Here is a 17,738-nt window from a genome sequence, read left to right as displayed (position 1 = left end):
GGGAAAACAAAGGTGGAAACCATAGACTGCAACAAGTTAAAGGACATGGGAAAGGTCGGTGGGAAGTGGCACGGTGTACGGATAAGGTCACTGGGCTTGGGACGGCAAGGGCGCTGCATTGAAAGAGCATCCACGGACCGAGGACTTAGGACGTCTGGTGGTGTCATTCCCTCACAATATTATCTGTATGTGGTAATAAATAGATCAGTTATGTAATAAGGCAGTGTGTTGAAAATGCATTCGTCCTGTGGAATGGACCACCACAGAAAGATCCACGGTACCATACACATTCTTTAAGTTTTCTTGTGTTGTGTCTGCTTGTTTTCAAGACTATTCAGGGTAATTCTTCCTGGGGATTTCCTTGCAGAGGAGTGTCCGCTGAGGCTGGTTTAGGTAACCTCTCCTTTATCAAGAGATGATGACTGGCTTTAAAGGAAAATAAAGCTGAAGGTTGTTTCATTTTTATTTTTTTCCCTTTTGGTTGTATCATTCTGAGTGTTTTTATATAAACAACAACAACAACAAAAAATCACAACCAAAAAAATTAGTTTTTGATGCATCCAGTTGTTGTGTCCTCAGGATGTTCCAGACGTTTCCAGGTAACTCTGTAATTTACGTACTGTGGTTTTGTCCAGCGAGCAAAGATCAAAATCAAATGTTGTATTTGTAATATGAAAGTGTCCAGTTTCCTCTATAAGGTTCACGATCTAAAGAAGTAAAGAAAAAGTTTGGGTAGTAAGCAACATGGTATCAAATGGCAAAGAAAAGGTAATGGAGGGATGCAGATGTGGAACCAAGTTCTTACTAATCACAAGGTAACACTGTTACCAAACTATCTGTTGGTAAGTCAAAGATACATTAAAGCTTTTGAACAAGTCCTGGAAGAATCACCTGGTTTGACGTTTCATGCTCAAAAACCCATTCAACTCACCGACTGAACATTTTACTAAGATGGTTAGCAAGAGATGCAAGATTATCCCCAGCTAGAAATAAAATTCTTCCTAAAATGAGCACATGAAGTGAATGTGTGTGTCTGTGTACACATGTATGTATGTATATATGCATGCATGTATGTATGCATGCATGTATGTATGCATGTATAATGTATCCTAGGAGCTGCAGAGATAGCTCAGTGGTTAGGAGCACTAGCCCCCAGCACTCACACAGTGGCTCACAAACCTCTGTAACTACAGTTCCAGAGGTTCCAAAACTTCTGACCTCTGCAGGTCACAGACAAGCACATACAACAGTGCACACACACTGTTGCCAGAAAAACATTTGTATGCATAAAAAATAAACGTTAAAAAATCAATGTTTTGATCACATAATTATGAAACATTTAGAAAACAGGAATACATAGAGCGAACCCAGAAACTATGCTTCCCTTTCCCACTTAAAGCATTATGCTGTCAAATTTGGGGGCGGCTTTACAAACTGTATCTATTTTGTGAAAATTCACTACACTGCATATGTTACAGAACAGAGCTGTAGTGCTTCCTGTTGTGCTCAAGGAACACTCTTGAATAATAGAGGACAATGAACGAGGAAGCAATGCTTTGCTCTGGGTGTAGTGACACTTCATTTCTCATTGCGTTGACTCCAGCTTACAATGGTAACATATTCGCTGGCTGTGGGGACAGGGGTACTGCTGTCAAGAGAAACACTTCCATAGTTGAGCACTGAAAATCAGGTCATGAGTTTGAGGGATTTCATTACCATGTAAAGCACTAAGTTAGCAGTAATGTAATTAGAAATGGACGTTGTGCTTGGGTGGTATGCTTGTTAAATTAGCATGCTATGCAGAAAAGAAATGCGGACTCGTTTTGGTAAGCTTTGGGATAGAGGGGAGATGGAGAGAAGACAGGTTTTTCTCTCCGGAATTCACGTGGTATCTTCTACTCTTCTTTGATTCTCTTAGTTTAATTATCTTTTTTTTCATTTATTTTTTATTTACATTTCAAATGTTATTTACTTTCCCAGTTTTCCTTCAGGAAACCCCATATCCCATCCCCCTCCCTGCTTCTATGAGGGTACTCCCCACCCACTTTCTCCCTCCCACCTTCCTGCCCTGACATTCCCCTACACTGGGGCATTGAGCGTTGACAGGACCAAGGGCTTCTCCTCCCATTGATGCCTGACAATGCCATCCTCCACTTAGCCATGGGTTCCTCCATGTGTGTTCTTTGGTTGGTGGTTTAGCCCCTGGTAGCTCTGGGGGGAGGGGACTAGGCAGTTGATACTGCTGTTCTTCCTATGAGGTTGCAAACCCCTTTATCTTCTCCAATCCTTTCTCTAACTTTTCCATTCGGGACCCTACACTCACTCCAATGGTTGGCTGTGAGCATCTGCCTCTGTTTAATTATCTTTTAAAGATTGTAATTATTTAGCCCATGACTTATTCAGTAAAGTTACGTTGGAAAACTGCAGAATTAAAACTTTTGACCTTCTTTTCTGAGAGCTACTGTCCTGAAGGCACTTATGAATGAGTCCCTGTGGGTCATAAAAACGTGCTCTCATACCCCTCAGTCCAATTAATTGTCCAATTCCAGATTGAGCTCTGATCGCCTCATCTGAACCCTGTTATTTTGGGGAGGTAAAACTCTGGCTTTAGTAACAAAACAAGTCACTCTGGTTGTGGAACCATGACAGATGCTGTAAACTAAGGACCTAACATGCATTTACTTCTTTCTAAAAATTAGCAATTTCCGCCAGTGGCAACATGCCCAGCTAGCACGCCTGTCTCCTTAGAGCCACTGATAGCCCTTGGCAGCTACTACTGTTCACTTGTCAGAAGTCACTAGGCTTTTAGAAATTCTTGAGAAGGTCATTGACAATGGGCATGTGGTTTTTAATCTTGTGCCTTTCTTATTTGTAATAAAGATCCATATTTGAGAGCTCAGTAGCCATCTTTCTTTTAAAAGATGAACACATGAAAGAGGCAGAAGAGAAACAGAAACTGCATTCTTAGTGGAATCTTTTAATTTCTTACATGGAATCTGGAGTACTTGGCTCCAGGCCTACTGTAGATATTGAAGATGAAATAGCAAGTGTCTTACTTGCTTGTGTTGATGGACTCGGGCTTCTGTTACATATATCAGATCATTAGGAGAAATGTGCCCACTTATTGTTAAACTACATCACTTATATAGGAGTAAACAAAAGCTTATTATTAGCTAAACGTGGTTAACGCTATAATCTCAGCACTCAAGGAGGCTGAGGCACGAGTATTTTATGTCCAAGGTCAGCCTGAGCTATGGGACTGAGATTCTATCCCAAGCAAAAACACCTAAACCCCAGTTATTTCTATGAATGCCCAACAAAAACAAACAAGAAAGCTACCTATTAACATAAAGGACTTTAAATGGACATGCATTTGCTTTATTAGTTAACGGTTTAGAACTTTGAAAAATTTACCACACATAGGCATACATACAGAGATACAAACACAGCTATTTCTATACATGCAAACCTTTAATGAAAGTTAGCTATTCAATATATATGGGGATTAGCTGGTTGAATAAATTCTTTTCTGAATAAGTTATCATTTTCTTACATTGTGTAGAAAAAATATGAAACCAGTGAAAACTTGTAGACTTTGGTACAGGAAGTGGGGTATTGTGGTACACACTCATTCTAACTCCCATGAGACTTGGGCAGGGGAATTCTGTCTCAAAATAATAACATTCCAACCAGAACAGAACAGATTCCTTTGAGCTAGTGTAGTTAGAGATTTATACAATGAAGGCAATTGCCAAGTAGCCCAGGGTTTTCACAACTACTTGGACAGTTGGTAAATTACAGTCCACTAGGAGAGCCTGAACCTGGCTTTTGGAGATCTGACTGCTCACTTCATGAACATCACTGACTCCTCATCTGGAAGATGGGGGCTTAAGAATACAGCTGCCAGCCTATCAGAGGATCAAGTAAGATACAACTACAGATTGCTACAGGGATCAAGGCATTATGGCTCCAATTACCATATTAGCAGAACTGTGCCCTTCATTGTCCAGAGGGGAATGCACATAGTTCAGAACTCCCAGGCTTGGTGCATCTCCCCCTCAATGATTGCAGCCCTTGCACGCCACTAAAACAAATCAAGCAATAAAAATGCAGGGAGGGAAACCCAGAAAGGCCTAAGTGAATTTAAAATTTGAAATTTAAGATTTTCAGACAGAAAGAAGGCAGCGGGAGAACAGGTGAAGCCAAGTTGTCGAAGAGACTAAAACGGCAAAGGAGGGCTATAGGTGTGGAGCCCAGTGGTTGATTTCATTTGTATTATTATTGTTTTGAATGACAGGGAAGTCACCCTTTCAGGAAAAGTTATATATATATATATATATATATATATATATATGTAAAATGTAGTTTGACTATATTTCTCCATATAGTTACTTACATGTTATTTAGCAATACATTGAAAAGGAGAAGTCAGAGTTGTCTGTAAAAGAAAGTCACTTAATTTGGAATTAAACCAATGCTTCTGGCTGCTAGGGAAGCTACTGTGGTAGAGTAAGGGGTTTCCAGTACTCACAACCCCCTCCATCTCTGCTGCCACCAGGCCTCACCCTGCCCATAGCACACACGGAGATGTAAGATGAACTAATGGAGCTAACAGAAGGCTGCTTCATCTTTGTGGGGTTTATGACAGCAGACCAAGTTAGATGCAATCATGGACCCTACAGCAGCAGCCAAGGTAAAGGCATCTGGGAGAATTTGGTCCTATTCACTGACAGGAACAGTACTAATGGCTTCAGTTATTAGAGCATGCACTAATGCTCTGAATGAAATGAAAGCCCTGTAAAGATACACACCCCTTCCCAGGACTCCTGATGCCAGAACATCAGAGTAAAACATTAGCATGCTTTATTTCAACCAAATGGGCCCCAAGTCCTGAAAGCACGCCACTAACCCCTGGAGGGCTACATTCTTTTATTTTTAATCTATTTTTAATTTATCCACTTTGTGTCCTCCTCACTGCTCCCCTTCCTGGTCACCCCCTACCACAATTTCTCTTCTATGTTACCCCTTCTCCTGTGAGCAGGTTGGAGGGTGCTGTGTGTCCCTTGACACTGATCCTTCGTGTCTCTGTGAGGCCAGACAAGGCAGCCCAGCTAGAAGAACAGATCCCGTAGACAAGCAGCCTTTAGGACAGCTCCCCCTCTACTGGTTTTGGGACCCACATGAAGACTAAGTTGCTCATCTGCTATATTATGTGCGGAGAGGCCTAGGCCCAGCCTGTGTGTGCTCTTTGGTTGGTGGTTCAAACTTAGAGAGCCCTAAGGGTCCAGATAGTGGACTCTGCTGGTTGTCAAGTGGAGTTCCTATCCCCTTTGGGGGCCTACAATCTGAAGGACTACACTGTACTAAAGAAATACCCTGTCTGCTGATACAGTGTGGCTGCTGCATAATGTGGTCCCAATGCCCACACACAACAGCAGCAGAAGCCAGCGAGGCTGCACGTACGAGAAGCATGTGAGAAAAGGATGCATGTCGGGAGCAGGAAAGTAAGGGTGTGAACCCCTTACTCACTCTTCAGAGGCTGGCTGCTCGGAAAACACTTGTGATGGATTGTTTCCTGTCATATAAGGTTTTTTTTTGGGGGGGGGTTGCAGGGAGGAACCACACAGCTGCTAGTTGTTTTTGTTTGTGCTAACATGGTAAGAGCCGTTTGCTATTTCTGTGACTTCCTCTTTCAAGCCATTTTCAATTATAAAAATTTAATTACAAGAAATTAAAAATTTTCTTAATTATAAAAAAAAATGGTCTGCTTATGTTTTTTTAAATAAAAGGGCAGGTTCCTCCCATCCAAAGTGGTGGCTGAGTGCGGCTTACTTAGTGGGAAGACACACACACTCTTTGCTTTGGTTTTATCTATCTACAATGGAGTTGATCTGTTGTAACTTTGGCCTTTCATCTGCACATAGGAAACCTTACTGGCATATGAAAGCAGGAGGCTCACCTGGTTTAGAGAAAGACCAGGCTCCAGTCTACAAGGGGTTTTAGGATGTGACAGGTAATTCCCCAAACAGCAGTAGTCATTTATAGCAGACTACTTCTCAGGAAAAGTTCTCTGTGTTGTTAGGAATACTTATGCCCTGTTCCTTCCAACCTCACTGATAATTCTATAAGAAAAGTAGATGGTATCTAAATTGATAACTGTCCTTTAAGGAAGCCCATGGTTTTTCTAACTTTCGTCTTACTCCCTGATCCCTCCCCCTCCCATACACACACATATCTGTATATACACACATATACATGTGTGCATATTTTTTCTTTGATAATAGAATGCAAACCCAGACAGAATTGCTGAGAAAGCCACAAATGTCGAACCTCATTTTGAAAATAAACGTGGAATGTGTGGTTTAGCAAGGAAATGAAATTATCCATCCAGGCTACATACACACTCACTTTCTTTGACTGTGTCTACAGTATTTTTACTCAGTGGAAAAGAGGATTACTAATAGAGTCTTTCCTGATCTAATACTCTTCATGGAATTAAGGTGTTGAGAGGCAGAGAAATACATCCCCCAGAGTAATATACTGCTACTAACTACTCCTGTGGGACAAATAAAATTGTCAGAACAGAATTTTGGAATAAGAATACATTGTGAAGGCACCGGGATGTTATCCTGCCTCAACAGAAGGTTTGGCTTAGATATTCAGCTCTGCACAACTGAGGTGACATGGACTTTGTGGTATGCATCTCATCAGCTGAGCAGCCTTCAAGGTGGAGAATCACACCAGCCCTCCACTGGCTGTGTTTTACAGTATGAATTAATTAAGCAGTAAACCGTGACAGGGCATACATCATGGTATTAGAACCACAAGTCTCGGCTGCATTACAAGGCAAATGGCCAAAGACAAGAGCTTTCAGCTGGCCTGGGAATGCAATTAGGGTGAAATGCTGTGTGTTCTGGGACGCCTTCACGGTAGGTTAAAGATTCATAGATACTACTCTTTCATGCTAGAATACTAAAGTCATCCATGGGCTACAACTCTCGAGGAGCCACCAGCTTCACTTACACTTCTTTCGAAGGCCAAAGTAACATTAGATGGGAGATGCCGACGTCATTCCCAGGTGAGGCCTTGCCCAGGAGCCTTCCTGTCCAAGCCTGCCAACACCTGTCTCCTTTCCCATGAAACTTGCATTTAGGCATTAGTAGCTTTTTCTGACAGTGGTTCTTTAGTGACTTAAGAGTTACTATTTGGGAACAGATAGGAAGGTTAGCTTGCAGATTTACCACCAGCATTTAGTCAATGAGCAGTTTTCTGTTCTATAGGAGAAAGCTGAAGGAGAGTTGGTCTCCGTATCCCCAGGTACTTTGTCCTTAGTTACAGCACACTATGGACTGAAAATACTTGGGGGGAACATGTATCTGTATTGAATTTGTCTTTACTTCCCATAAAATACAGGATAACAATGATTTTCATGGCACTTTCATTGTATTAGGTATAGAAAGAAACCCAGAGGGGCTGGAGAGATGGCTCAGTGGTTAAGAGCACGAGTTGCTCTTCTAGAGGTCCTGAGTTCAATTCCCAGCAACCACATGGTGGTTCATAATCATCTGTAATGGGATCTGATGCCCTCTTCTGGTGTGTCTGAGGACAGAGTACTCATATACATTAAATATAAAAATAAATTAATTAAAAAAAAAGAAGTAACCCAGAAATGACTAGAATAATGGGAAGATATACATAGGTAGGTAATATGCAAATATGCTACCACCCGATGGAATTGAGTGGAATTTGGTATTCAAAGGGTGTCTATGTCTGGCAATGTGAGAGATAAATGGAAAGACTACTAGTAAAGTGCTAGGCATAACCAGATAAAGCCACTCCAATCCAGTTCCCCACCCATGTTCATTTAAAAAGAAATGCAAAGCACAGAACTTATTCACAATTGAGAGATCTACAAAGTTATAAATTTATTATTTATATGTATAAAGTTATTATTTAAAATTCTACAAGGGTAAAAAGCTTATTAGACCAACAAGAACAGCTGGAACTTTTGAGAGTATTTATAGACTGAAGCAGAGATGTACAAAGGATATAATTCCAACCACAGCTATCAACATTAAAAAAGTAGTGCCAATCCCACTGAAGTAGATTAGGTTCTAATTTCAAGTCATTTTAAAGCAGTAAAAAAATAAATAAAGCAAAGGAATGCACAGATCTACTATGGAACCTGGAACACACTGCCTCCTGTGTGTTAAAGAAAAATTCCCTTATCAATAGCCAACTGTCAAAGGAATAAAGACATGGACTGTACTTGTTCAAAAACTAAGATCCACCCTTCCTATCTTCTCAAAACATCACATTGTACTAATAGAAGTTTCCTCATGCTATGAGCATTCCACAGTGGAGTTCATGATAATACAATGTACGTTATACAAGATAAGGAAAATGAAAAAAAAAAATTTATTTCCCATAGAACAGTGTTGGTGAGCGGTTACCAAATTGAATCAAAAATACTTACAACATTTGGCTCAAATTCTTATCACTGTTTTCCCATGAAACCAGAAGCCCGGTCTCCAGAGTTTCTGCACCCCCTGACCCTCCTTCCCACCACACGTACCATGAACTGGTACGAAGGAGCACTGTGTCTGGCAGTATTCCCATGAGTGCTTGGACTTTCTGAGTGTGGATGCGAGCCCCAAGGGCAGCCCAGTAGCCTCAGACATTCAAGTCCTTCTGATGGTGTGAGGCTGCAGTGGCCCCGAAGCCCTGCCATACTCCCCAGAACAACTAGGCCTTGAGGGTTGGGGGTAGGGTTGTGACAAAAGCACGTCTCACCTGCTGCAGAATGTGTCTTTCCCTCAGTGTCATTAACCTTCTGTGGAGTTCTACCAACTCATCTAGGTATGCCTGAAAGAGAAGGGTGTTCCCCAAAGAACAAAACTTTAAAAAGCAATTGGCGAGTAAGAACACACACGCAGGGACAGCTTGGCAGTTAAGATCATGTACTGCTATTGCACAGGACCCAGGTTCAGTTCCCAGCACCCATGTCAGATGGGTCACAATTGCCTGTAACTCCAGCTCCAGGCAATCCACTACCCATTTCTGACTTCCATAGGCACATGCACTCAAGTGTACATGCCCATGTATAGACAGACAGACAGACAGAGACACACACACACACATTTAAGATAAAATTAATCTTAAAAAAGATCATCTGTGCAGACTTTGAGGGTTTCACTCTGCTACTCTGTCTTAGGCTCAATGCTCAAAGACTTCCGATGGTGACGTTTCTAACCCTACTTTCAAACGTGCCTTAAAACAAGAGGGAAAATTCTTGAGCCCATTTGCTCTCAACATTATCCAAGTGTGTAGACTCAGTCTCCCACAAGATGGGCTCTGCAAAGGATGCCGGAAATCCAAGGCTACACTGTCAGTTTAAACTAATAACAGCAGAGGCTATTTTCAGTTTTAATTCTTTAATCTAAGAAAATTTTAGACAAAGAAAAACACCTAAGTTCCAACGTAGAAGCATCAAAGCATATTAGTTGGCAAAAATTCTTAATAAGAGGGATAAAAAAGTTCCAGAAGTATCCCAAAAGTTACATAAATGATAGCAGGACGTGAGTGAACACACAGGATGTGTTATGAAATGCAGAAATTACAATAAATCCGTTCTATGTTCTAGCAGCTCTCCTGCAGGGGCGGCTGAACCTCTCCTTCATATGTTCAGGCTCCTGAGTCCTTAGCTGAGTGCATTTATGCCTCAGGGTCAACTCCAGTAAAGGAAAAGGGGCAAATTACTGCCCTGTTAAACTCCACCTCTAACAGGTGGCTGACATTTCTCTAAGTCTTAAAGTCAGAGTACATATACCATACACACGTGGAGAAGGCTTACTGCATGGAGGGCGGTAACTTCTTTATGTATGTGTGTGATTTGATCTACTCCCTGTGCTACACACTTCCTATATTATCCCAATGTGATATGCCTGAAGCTCCATGGTAATGTGGGAATCATGACAAATGCTAACATAAGGCCATGTTTAATACTGAAGATATGAAAGCGAGACAGAGAGAAAGGAACTCTACAGCACAGGGAAGAAGTATTCAGTTGAGAGTCTTGCATACTTCCAGTGGGAATGGAAGAGGGCCAGCAATATGACCAAGGGGAACACAGAGAAGCAGGACACCCAGGCTACAGTACTCCCAGGAACGGCCTGGAAACCTACCTTGTCACATTCACCATTCTTTATTTGCTTATCTGATTTGCTTTGTTTTATTGGACTTTTCACTTCAAGAATCTAGGGATCAAAGAAAAGACTAGTAAGTTTCATTTCAAGCACCTTCTAGCTAGCTACCTGCATACACAGGCACTCACGATGCACAGTAACAGTTTCCCAAACAGCACATTGCTGCATATCTTTCTCCTTTCTAATCTTGCCTACCCCCCCCCACCCTGGAAAATAAATGGTATAGTAAATGCTGAGTCAGGGCAGAAGAGCTCAGGAAACCATAAATGATAAGGACACTGATCTGAGCTTCCCAGGATGCTTTGCTTTCTTGACAGCACTCAAACATGCAGAGCAGCTGAGTTATTTTGAGATCTCAGTCCCGACTGGCGGACTTCTTTCCTGCTTATTCTGCAGCTTCAGCCTGAGTCCTAGTGCTTGGTGGGCTAGGGATGATAAAGGAAGGACACTTGCCTTTCGGATGCTAAGAGCTTATTTCACTAACTGACACCGCTTTGTGAGGGAAGGTGGCTGTCAGCCAGTTACAGTCTGCTCTGGTTGTGTATGATCCAATGCCAAGTGCCCTTTCTTTCTTCTGGGATAACTGTGATTCAGGTCAGAGGCTTGGGAAGCTACGCTCATAATTAACAGAGAATACTACTGTTTAACAAATGCGACCGACTTATTACACAGGATCTTCAAATTGAAGGTTCTGGGAGGAAAATAGTTAAATAACCCTGGCTTGAAAGGGCTGAGGATAACTGCATTTATTAATGATGAGTGCTTACGAACGTGCATAAACGTAAAAAGTGATTTATAGTTTCTCATTATAACCTAAATCCCATAATCAGAAACTAATATCAAAGAGTAAAATGCTAAGGATGTTCTTTCAAGTGCCATATTCCTCCTACCCTTCCCTATACCGTTTCCTGTCCTAATTCAATCTACAGACAGTTTTCTGTCTCCTATATAGAATACAAAAGATTTCAAGAGTGTGTTCGCCTTTAATTCGTGATGACAAGAGCATGGGGCTGGACTCCGGGCATATCATTTAACATCTTCAGGCCTCCAAAGACAAACGAGAGAGACATCTGTATTCCCCTTCAGTTATCAAATCTTATGCTACTAATAAGCACGTATTCTACTTGGTGATAATAGAGCTATGAACACTCTTAAATATTTCTGTTCGAGTTGAAAATAATGCATCAGTAATATGCATTCTAAAAACCTTCCCTGAGATTCACATTTATGCCTTCATTTTTAACATCAAAAACCAAAAACAAAAAAAAAAAAAAAAAAAGAAAAGAAAAAGAAGGAATGACTGATTTGGCCAGGCAAACTTAAAATACTTCCCTTCTGGCAACAGGAGAAAAACACCAAATAACATAGGCAAGGCGATCATTTTTAATATGCTCAAAAATCTCCACTGCATTTGCAATTTCCTTTTCTTTATTGTTGCTGGAAATGAGACCTCAAGGGGAAAACCAGCCTGGAGACCTGGAGTAAGTAGGTCAGTAGATGGCACTCCTGGCCAGCGAAGCGGGGCTGGGCCACACAGGGACAATTGGCCAAGATTTGAGACAGAGAGGAGAAAGCGGCCCTGAAGGTTTGCCTTGTGCTTCAGAGAACCGAATTTGTTCCTATCACATCTGCCCCTCCCACGGCCCCATCCCCCACGCCTTCTCCCCCAAGTGTCTGGAGATGCTATATTTGCAAAGGAACTTGACAAGTTAGGTTCAGACAGTCCTGCAACCTCTCTTCAAAGCAGAAAATAGGTAGAACATTTGGGCCGCTTAAGTCCAACCCCACACATTCCGAAAGTGCAATAGCACAGGAGGATAAAATGCATTGAAATCCTAGTTTCTTTCTTTTGAGTCTGTGGTAGCAAGAACAAAAGCCCCGGGTGTCAGTGACCAGCCTCAAGTTACTGAGTGGCTGCCCAGAGAGGGCTCAGTTAATCTTCCCTCTTTGATCTCTCCTTGCTCCAAAATAAACAGCTTTGTCAAAACCTCATTCTGAGAGAGCAGAGCCATACTGAAGACATTTTTTTTTTTTTTTTATGATCATCTCTTATCTTCAGGGACTGAATCCAGAATATAAAAGTACAACACCTTGTCTTCCGAAGGCTTATTTCAAACCTGTTTAACTGGCTAGACTCTTGAATTTCATCCATTGCCTGGCAGGAAGATAGGTGATTTATGATATTCTGAATACTGGCTGAATTGAGTGGAATCGTTACATCTGCCCTCTCCATCCTACACTTGGCTAAAAAGATAGGGGTTTGTTTTGTTTGTGTGTATGTTTGTAATTTATGCATTTTGTTTGGGATGCCGGGAGAAGCCATCTTTAATTAAATGATTGTAAAACTTTTTGTTATTTATCAATGAATGGAGCAGAGGGAAACAGCCACCCCAAACACTGAGTTAAACAACAGACAAGGTAATCTCTAAAACAGAGCAGTCACAGTAAGTAGTGCATCATTCTTCATTGGAGGATATGGTTTGGCTTGGGAATCAAATTTTCAAGACTTTTTCTGAACCCCTTTGTGAGAAATGACACTCATGCAGATGGATTATCTACTGGCACATTTCCTATGTTCGCCACTATTAATAACTCCTAATGGTGCTTCTATTAACTTCTTTGCTTTGTTGACATATATGGCTCTTTGTTTTTTCTTCAGTAGTTAGAAAATACTGTACTTAGCGCCTTATCTATTCCTTAGACCCTCGGAGATGTGAAATGGGGCAGCTTCAGTTCTGTTGTATCTAAAACTACTCAAAGTTGCAAGATTGTATCAAGTATGGAAAATGTGATCTTATGGCTTGGAACTAGAATGTTCTGCAAAGGCACTTTTGGCAAAGGTTTGGTTCCCACTACAGAATGTTTCAAAGGTGGGGATTTGAGAAAGTCACCGGCTCATAAGGGCTCTGTCTTAATCAATAGATAGGTCCATTGATAGGTGTGTAAACTGACAGACATTTAGACAATGAGTCTGGTGGAAGACAGTGGGTGCCTGGAGTTTAGATCTTATTTCATGCCCATGTGAAACGTTTTCACATTGTTTCCTCTTTATGTGGATTCACCACACAAATCCCACTCTATTTCATCATAGGCCCAAAACAATGTAGCCAGGTGACCTTGGACCAAGACCCCTGAAACAGTGGACAAAAATACGCCATTTATCTTAAAATTGTTTGTTGTTTTAGGAGGGTCTTCTCTTGTCACACCAATATAAAGCTAATTAATAAAACAGTCAATGGGTATGGAGAATAAAACTCGGGGATTTAAAATCAGGCCTTCCCTGTCTTCTTCATCCTTTGTAGTTTATCTGAACTTTTGGGTACTGCTTTATCACCAATGCCTGCACATATGAGCTCTCTAGTGAACCTCCTTTCCACATTCATCTATGATACTAAAATCATTCCAGGATGAAATCTAAGTAATGCTTGGGGTTTGGTGGTCAGGCTCCATAGCGCAGCAATACCAGTGATTTTTTTTAAGGTGTTTGAACACAGACTTGAAGAGATCCTATCACACCTGACCCCACAGCAGGTGATTTGGGGTTAAAAAAAAATCACTCCTGAATAAAGTTACAAAACCCTTCTTCCTCTAAGCTCCAAGACATGGGTAAGAGGAATTAAGTGTGTCAGTTATATGTAATGGCCCGCTCCAGACTAGCTAACACTAAAAGCATGTGCACTTTTGTTCTTATGCTCACAAGTGCACTGAGGAAGTGACTCACAGCTCACTATTGCTGGCGGGATGATGGTATGCATGTGAGAAGCTACATGTATTAAATAAACATTTCAAGAAAATAGTGGCATACTATTTAATGAGAGAAAGCATATTTTACCCTTCCAGACTGATGATATTATTTGGTTTTGGTTTGGTTTGCTATGCAGGTAACAATCTATACTTTTCCCAAGAACCAAAGTCATTCAACTTGCCTACCCATTCAGGAATGGCAAGATGAGAGCTCGCCATGGCCACGTTTACACGGCAATCTATCAGATCACAAAAAACACCGGAAGTCATGTTAAAGATAACTGGAGAGAGCATGCAGGCATACCCAATATGCCTACACCTTGACATTCCTGCTGCATGAATCCTAATTCTGATATACTGTCCCCTGAAAGCAGAAATAATGCCTTTATAAGGTTAGATTCAATATAAAATAAGTCAAGGTTCCAATTCTATCTTTTTGCTAAAGCATGAGTTTGCAAAGTAGATTATTTTTTTAAGTATCTGTTAGCTGACTGGCCATGATGTTTTCTTTTCCAACTCTCTCCTTGGCTTGTGGTAAAAGGCAGCAATGCTTTGAAGCAAGATGGCTGACAAACAGCATAGTGGATGCTGAGATGGGAAAGGCTGTAAGAGCAAAGCCAAGTTGAGAATGAAGAAGTTGAGCTACAGTCCTATGTAGGCCATGAACTGAGCTAGGCTGTAACAATGCTCTCCCTATACAACACTGGAGGATTCAGGTTGCAGATGAACTTTATACATGATGAACTCTAAATTTCTAGTGACTATTGCTTCTTTATACAAAACATACAGGAAAGAGAATATCCTCATAGCTGCATTGCAACATTTTCCAACCAACACAATGATCACTAAATCAGGGGCAAGATATTTTAAATACCAGGACATTTATGAAATGGAAGAATTTTAGAAAATGTAACTCTTTAATTTTCATGTTAATATTCACAGGGCAACATGAATTAATCAATTATTGCAGAGGTCACAGGAAATCTGTCTATATAAAAAGGTAAGAATAACTTACTGTAATGAGTATCAACTCAATGCACAATGGGACTTTTACAATATTCATGATGTTTGCAAAAGGTTTAGTAAATAATGAAAACATCCCAATCTCATTCATTTAATACAAGCTCTTTATCATGGCTTTTGAAATTCTGTTTAGACCTTATCCACATATCTATATTCTGAGTTGACTATCAAATTAACAAGCTTTCTTTTAGCTCAACTTGTAGCATGTAGATAATCACTTTTCTCTGTTTTGTTAATTATTCTCTGCAAACCCAAGTAACAGTGCTTTTCTCTTGAATGAGACCTAGAAGCTGAGCAGGTAAAATAAACATTCACAGACAGTGAGTGCCAGCCAAGCAGATGCTGTGCACTGCCTTTACACACACTGTCATCCCTCCAACAACCTGCAGGGGGCTAACACTACCTAATGAAGAAACCGGGATGCATGGAGGCACATCCTCCACCAGTCAAAGCAGGCTCTTCCAAAAAGTCATGTGCTGTCTAATTGCTTAGAGATGAAACACACAGAAGTTAGGAATTGTGGGCAGCATCTTGTGTCGCCATGGCTTCCTACGTCTATTAATTCATCCATTCCATGGGGCACTCTCATCTTACAAACACGGAAGTGCTTTTACCCCACATGCCTAATGCTAAGGTTGTGGATTCCCATTTGTTTAGAATAAAAAGGAATTTAGTTGACAATTAAGAGGTAAAACATCTCTATGCTGGGAAAAATGGTTATGTATAGTTCTACAGAACCTTGCTGAGTACAAAGCCCAGTTTACCTGGTTGCTGTTAGTTTTCAGTAATGGCGGCGGGGGTTCATGATGGAGTGGGGAAGAGGCGGAGCTGCTTTCGCTGTCACTGCCGTCACTCAAGCTGACCCTGATAAGAGACATGGAAAAGTCACATGCCCCACCATAGACAGACGACATAGTATTATGAAAAGCAAGGACCAACAAACATTGGCATTGGAGTGCTGCTTTTAGCACGCAGGTGTGGGCATCTGTTGGTAATTGCTTGGATCTGGAACTACAAGGTGACTCCACTGCCCTGTGTCTCAGGGTCCCCAGCTTTGCAACTGAGTAAACCAGGAATTAGACATATGTGAACCCAACTCTGGTTATATATGTAAAATGGCCGCTCAAGGATTCAAAGCCCAGTCATATGACACAGGGCTAGTGTTCGGCCACTACCTGAGCTATTGTGGGAAGCCTAACAGTCTAGAAGCACCGTTCATCATTTCTGCTGTGTCACGACTCAACAAAGTCTCCACTCTACAATCCACAGATACAATCAAGTACTAGAAAGGCACTCTGGCCACAAACTGTGTTTCCTACATCACTATTTCAGAATAAGTATCTCTCAGCATCTAGAGACAATAAAAATACTACTTTCTCCCTAGTTTTTTTTTGTCTTCTTAGAATAAATTAAAACTCCCCTAGCTAGAGAAAAGGTTCTTACTTCCGCTCATCTGAGCGGATGCTCTCATTCAGGAAGGCGCTTCAGTATCTGCTCCCTCTCTGGTTATACAGTAACCTGATAGAATATTCTCCTTGGAGATAGCAAATGCTATAGAAATCTGCAGAGTGTTTCTTTCACTCTGAATAGGCAATCACATCCTCGCTCTATTATACATTCAGACAGACGTGATACAAGATAGGAAACAAAAAGGATACGTTGGGACATCCTTTTAGCAAAAGCTGATGGAACTTGTTTTTCTTAACTAAATTATATTAATGAAGTGTTCTGCTGAAGCGCTGCTTTCAAACACTCCTCGCTGAAGTGGAAGGCCAAGTATTTAAACTGATTAAACAGTTGAGACTGCACAAGCGCTCTGAAGATCAAATGTTCCATGGGGCTGTCGTACTAACAGTACATGTCAGGTGGGGAAACAAAGACTCGTCCCCAATGTACTTTCACATCAGACAACTGATAGATGAGTAATACGTGTGATCATTCTGGGTGGGGTAGAAAGTAGGTAACAAATAGCTAACCAAATCTGCAAAATAGCAACTTGGAAAATTAAATAAATAAATAAATTATATATATATATATATATAGAGAGAGAGAGAGAGAGAGAGAGTGTTCAATAAACTAAATTGGAGAGCAGCCAGTGGTTGGATTTTGGTTGGCCAAAGTTAGTTCCCAAACACCAGTTTCTTCTTGTCAGATGGAAGAAGACAACATCTATGGTCAAGTCTACAAGGGTTCTGTAAAAGAATGTGGGTAGACAGGTGCACTGGGAGGCAAGGTGCAGAAAGATGTCCCAAGCCTAGCTTTTGAAGGCAGAGTCACTGCAGGGTCTGATAGGGTTTTCATTCTGTCTCAGAGGACAACAGTGAAGTGCCAATTAGGAAACACATACTGTTCCCCTTGGGTTCCCTTTGTCTTGGGCATTTCAGGGCCATCTACACAGTAAAACATAGTGGGGAAAGATTTATTGCAATATATTATAAATGTAATTGGATTTGAAGTTCAAGTAGATTCATATTTTCTCCTCATAACATATTAGAGTGTGCATGCCTATTTGTTTTCTTCATGATAAACAAAATCCTCAAAGCAATTTCAAGTTGACTATTAATTATAAGTGACATGAATTACCATCTTCTAATGTAGAATTATGCCTCATAGCATTAAAGCTACTTAAGGAACCTAATTGTCAGCACACTTAACAGGAATTTATTTTCTGGAAAACACACACAGGTGAATTTCATTTTAATTAGGTCACAACATAATTCACTAGAGCCAATTATGTAGTTCTAACCCGCCCCTCCCCCGTGCCCC

General features: G+C 41.0%; 1 protein-coding gene across 2 annotated transcripts in view; it reads right to left on the bottom strand.

Annotated features, from left to right (window-relative positions):
* Positions 1 to 445: 445 nt before the first annotated feature.
* The window catches only part of MLLT3 (MLLT3 super elongation complex subunit), a 250,096-nt gene continuing 232,803 nt past the window's right edge, over positions 446 to 17,738 (bottom strand). For both annotated transcript variants that reach the window (XM_080921001.1, XM_080921002.1), the window contains 4 exons: positions 15,737 to 15,836; positions 10,185 to 10,256; positions 8,794 to 8,865; positions 446 to 707 (listed from right to left, as the gene is read on the bottom strand). In XM_080921001.1, the coding sequence (XP_080777127.1) occupies positions 576 to 707; positions 8,794 to 8,865; positions 10,185 to 10,256; positions 15,737 to 15,836 (376 nt within the window). In that variant the 3' untranslated portion in view covers positions 446 to 575. The remainder of the gene's footprint in view (positions 708 to 8,793; positions 8,866 to 10,184; positions 10,257 to 15,736; positions 15,837 to 17,738) is intronic.

The sequence above is a fragment of the Micromys minutus genome (genome assembly GCF_963924665.1).
Source record: "Micromys minutus genome assembly, chromosome: 9".
NCBI lineage: Eukaryota > Metazoa > Chordata > Mammalia > Rodentia > Muridae > Micromys > Micromys minutus.
The sequence above is the reverse complement of the archived record's forward strand: the minus strand, read 5'-3'. Positions and strand labels throughout refer to the sequence as shown.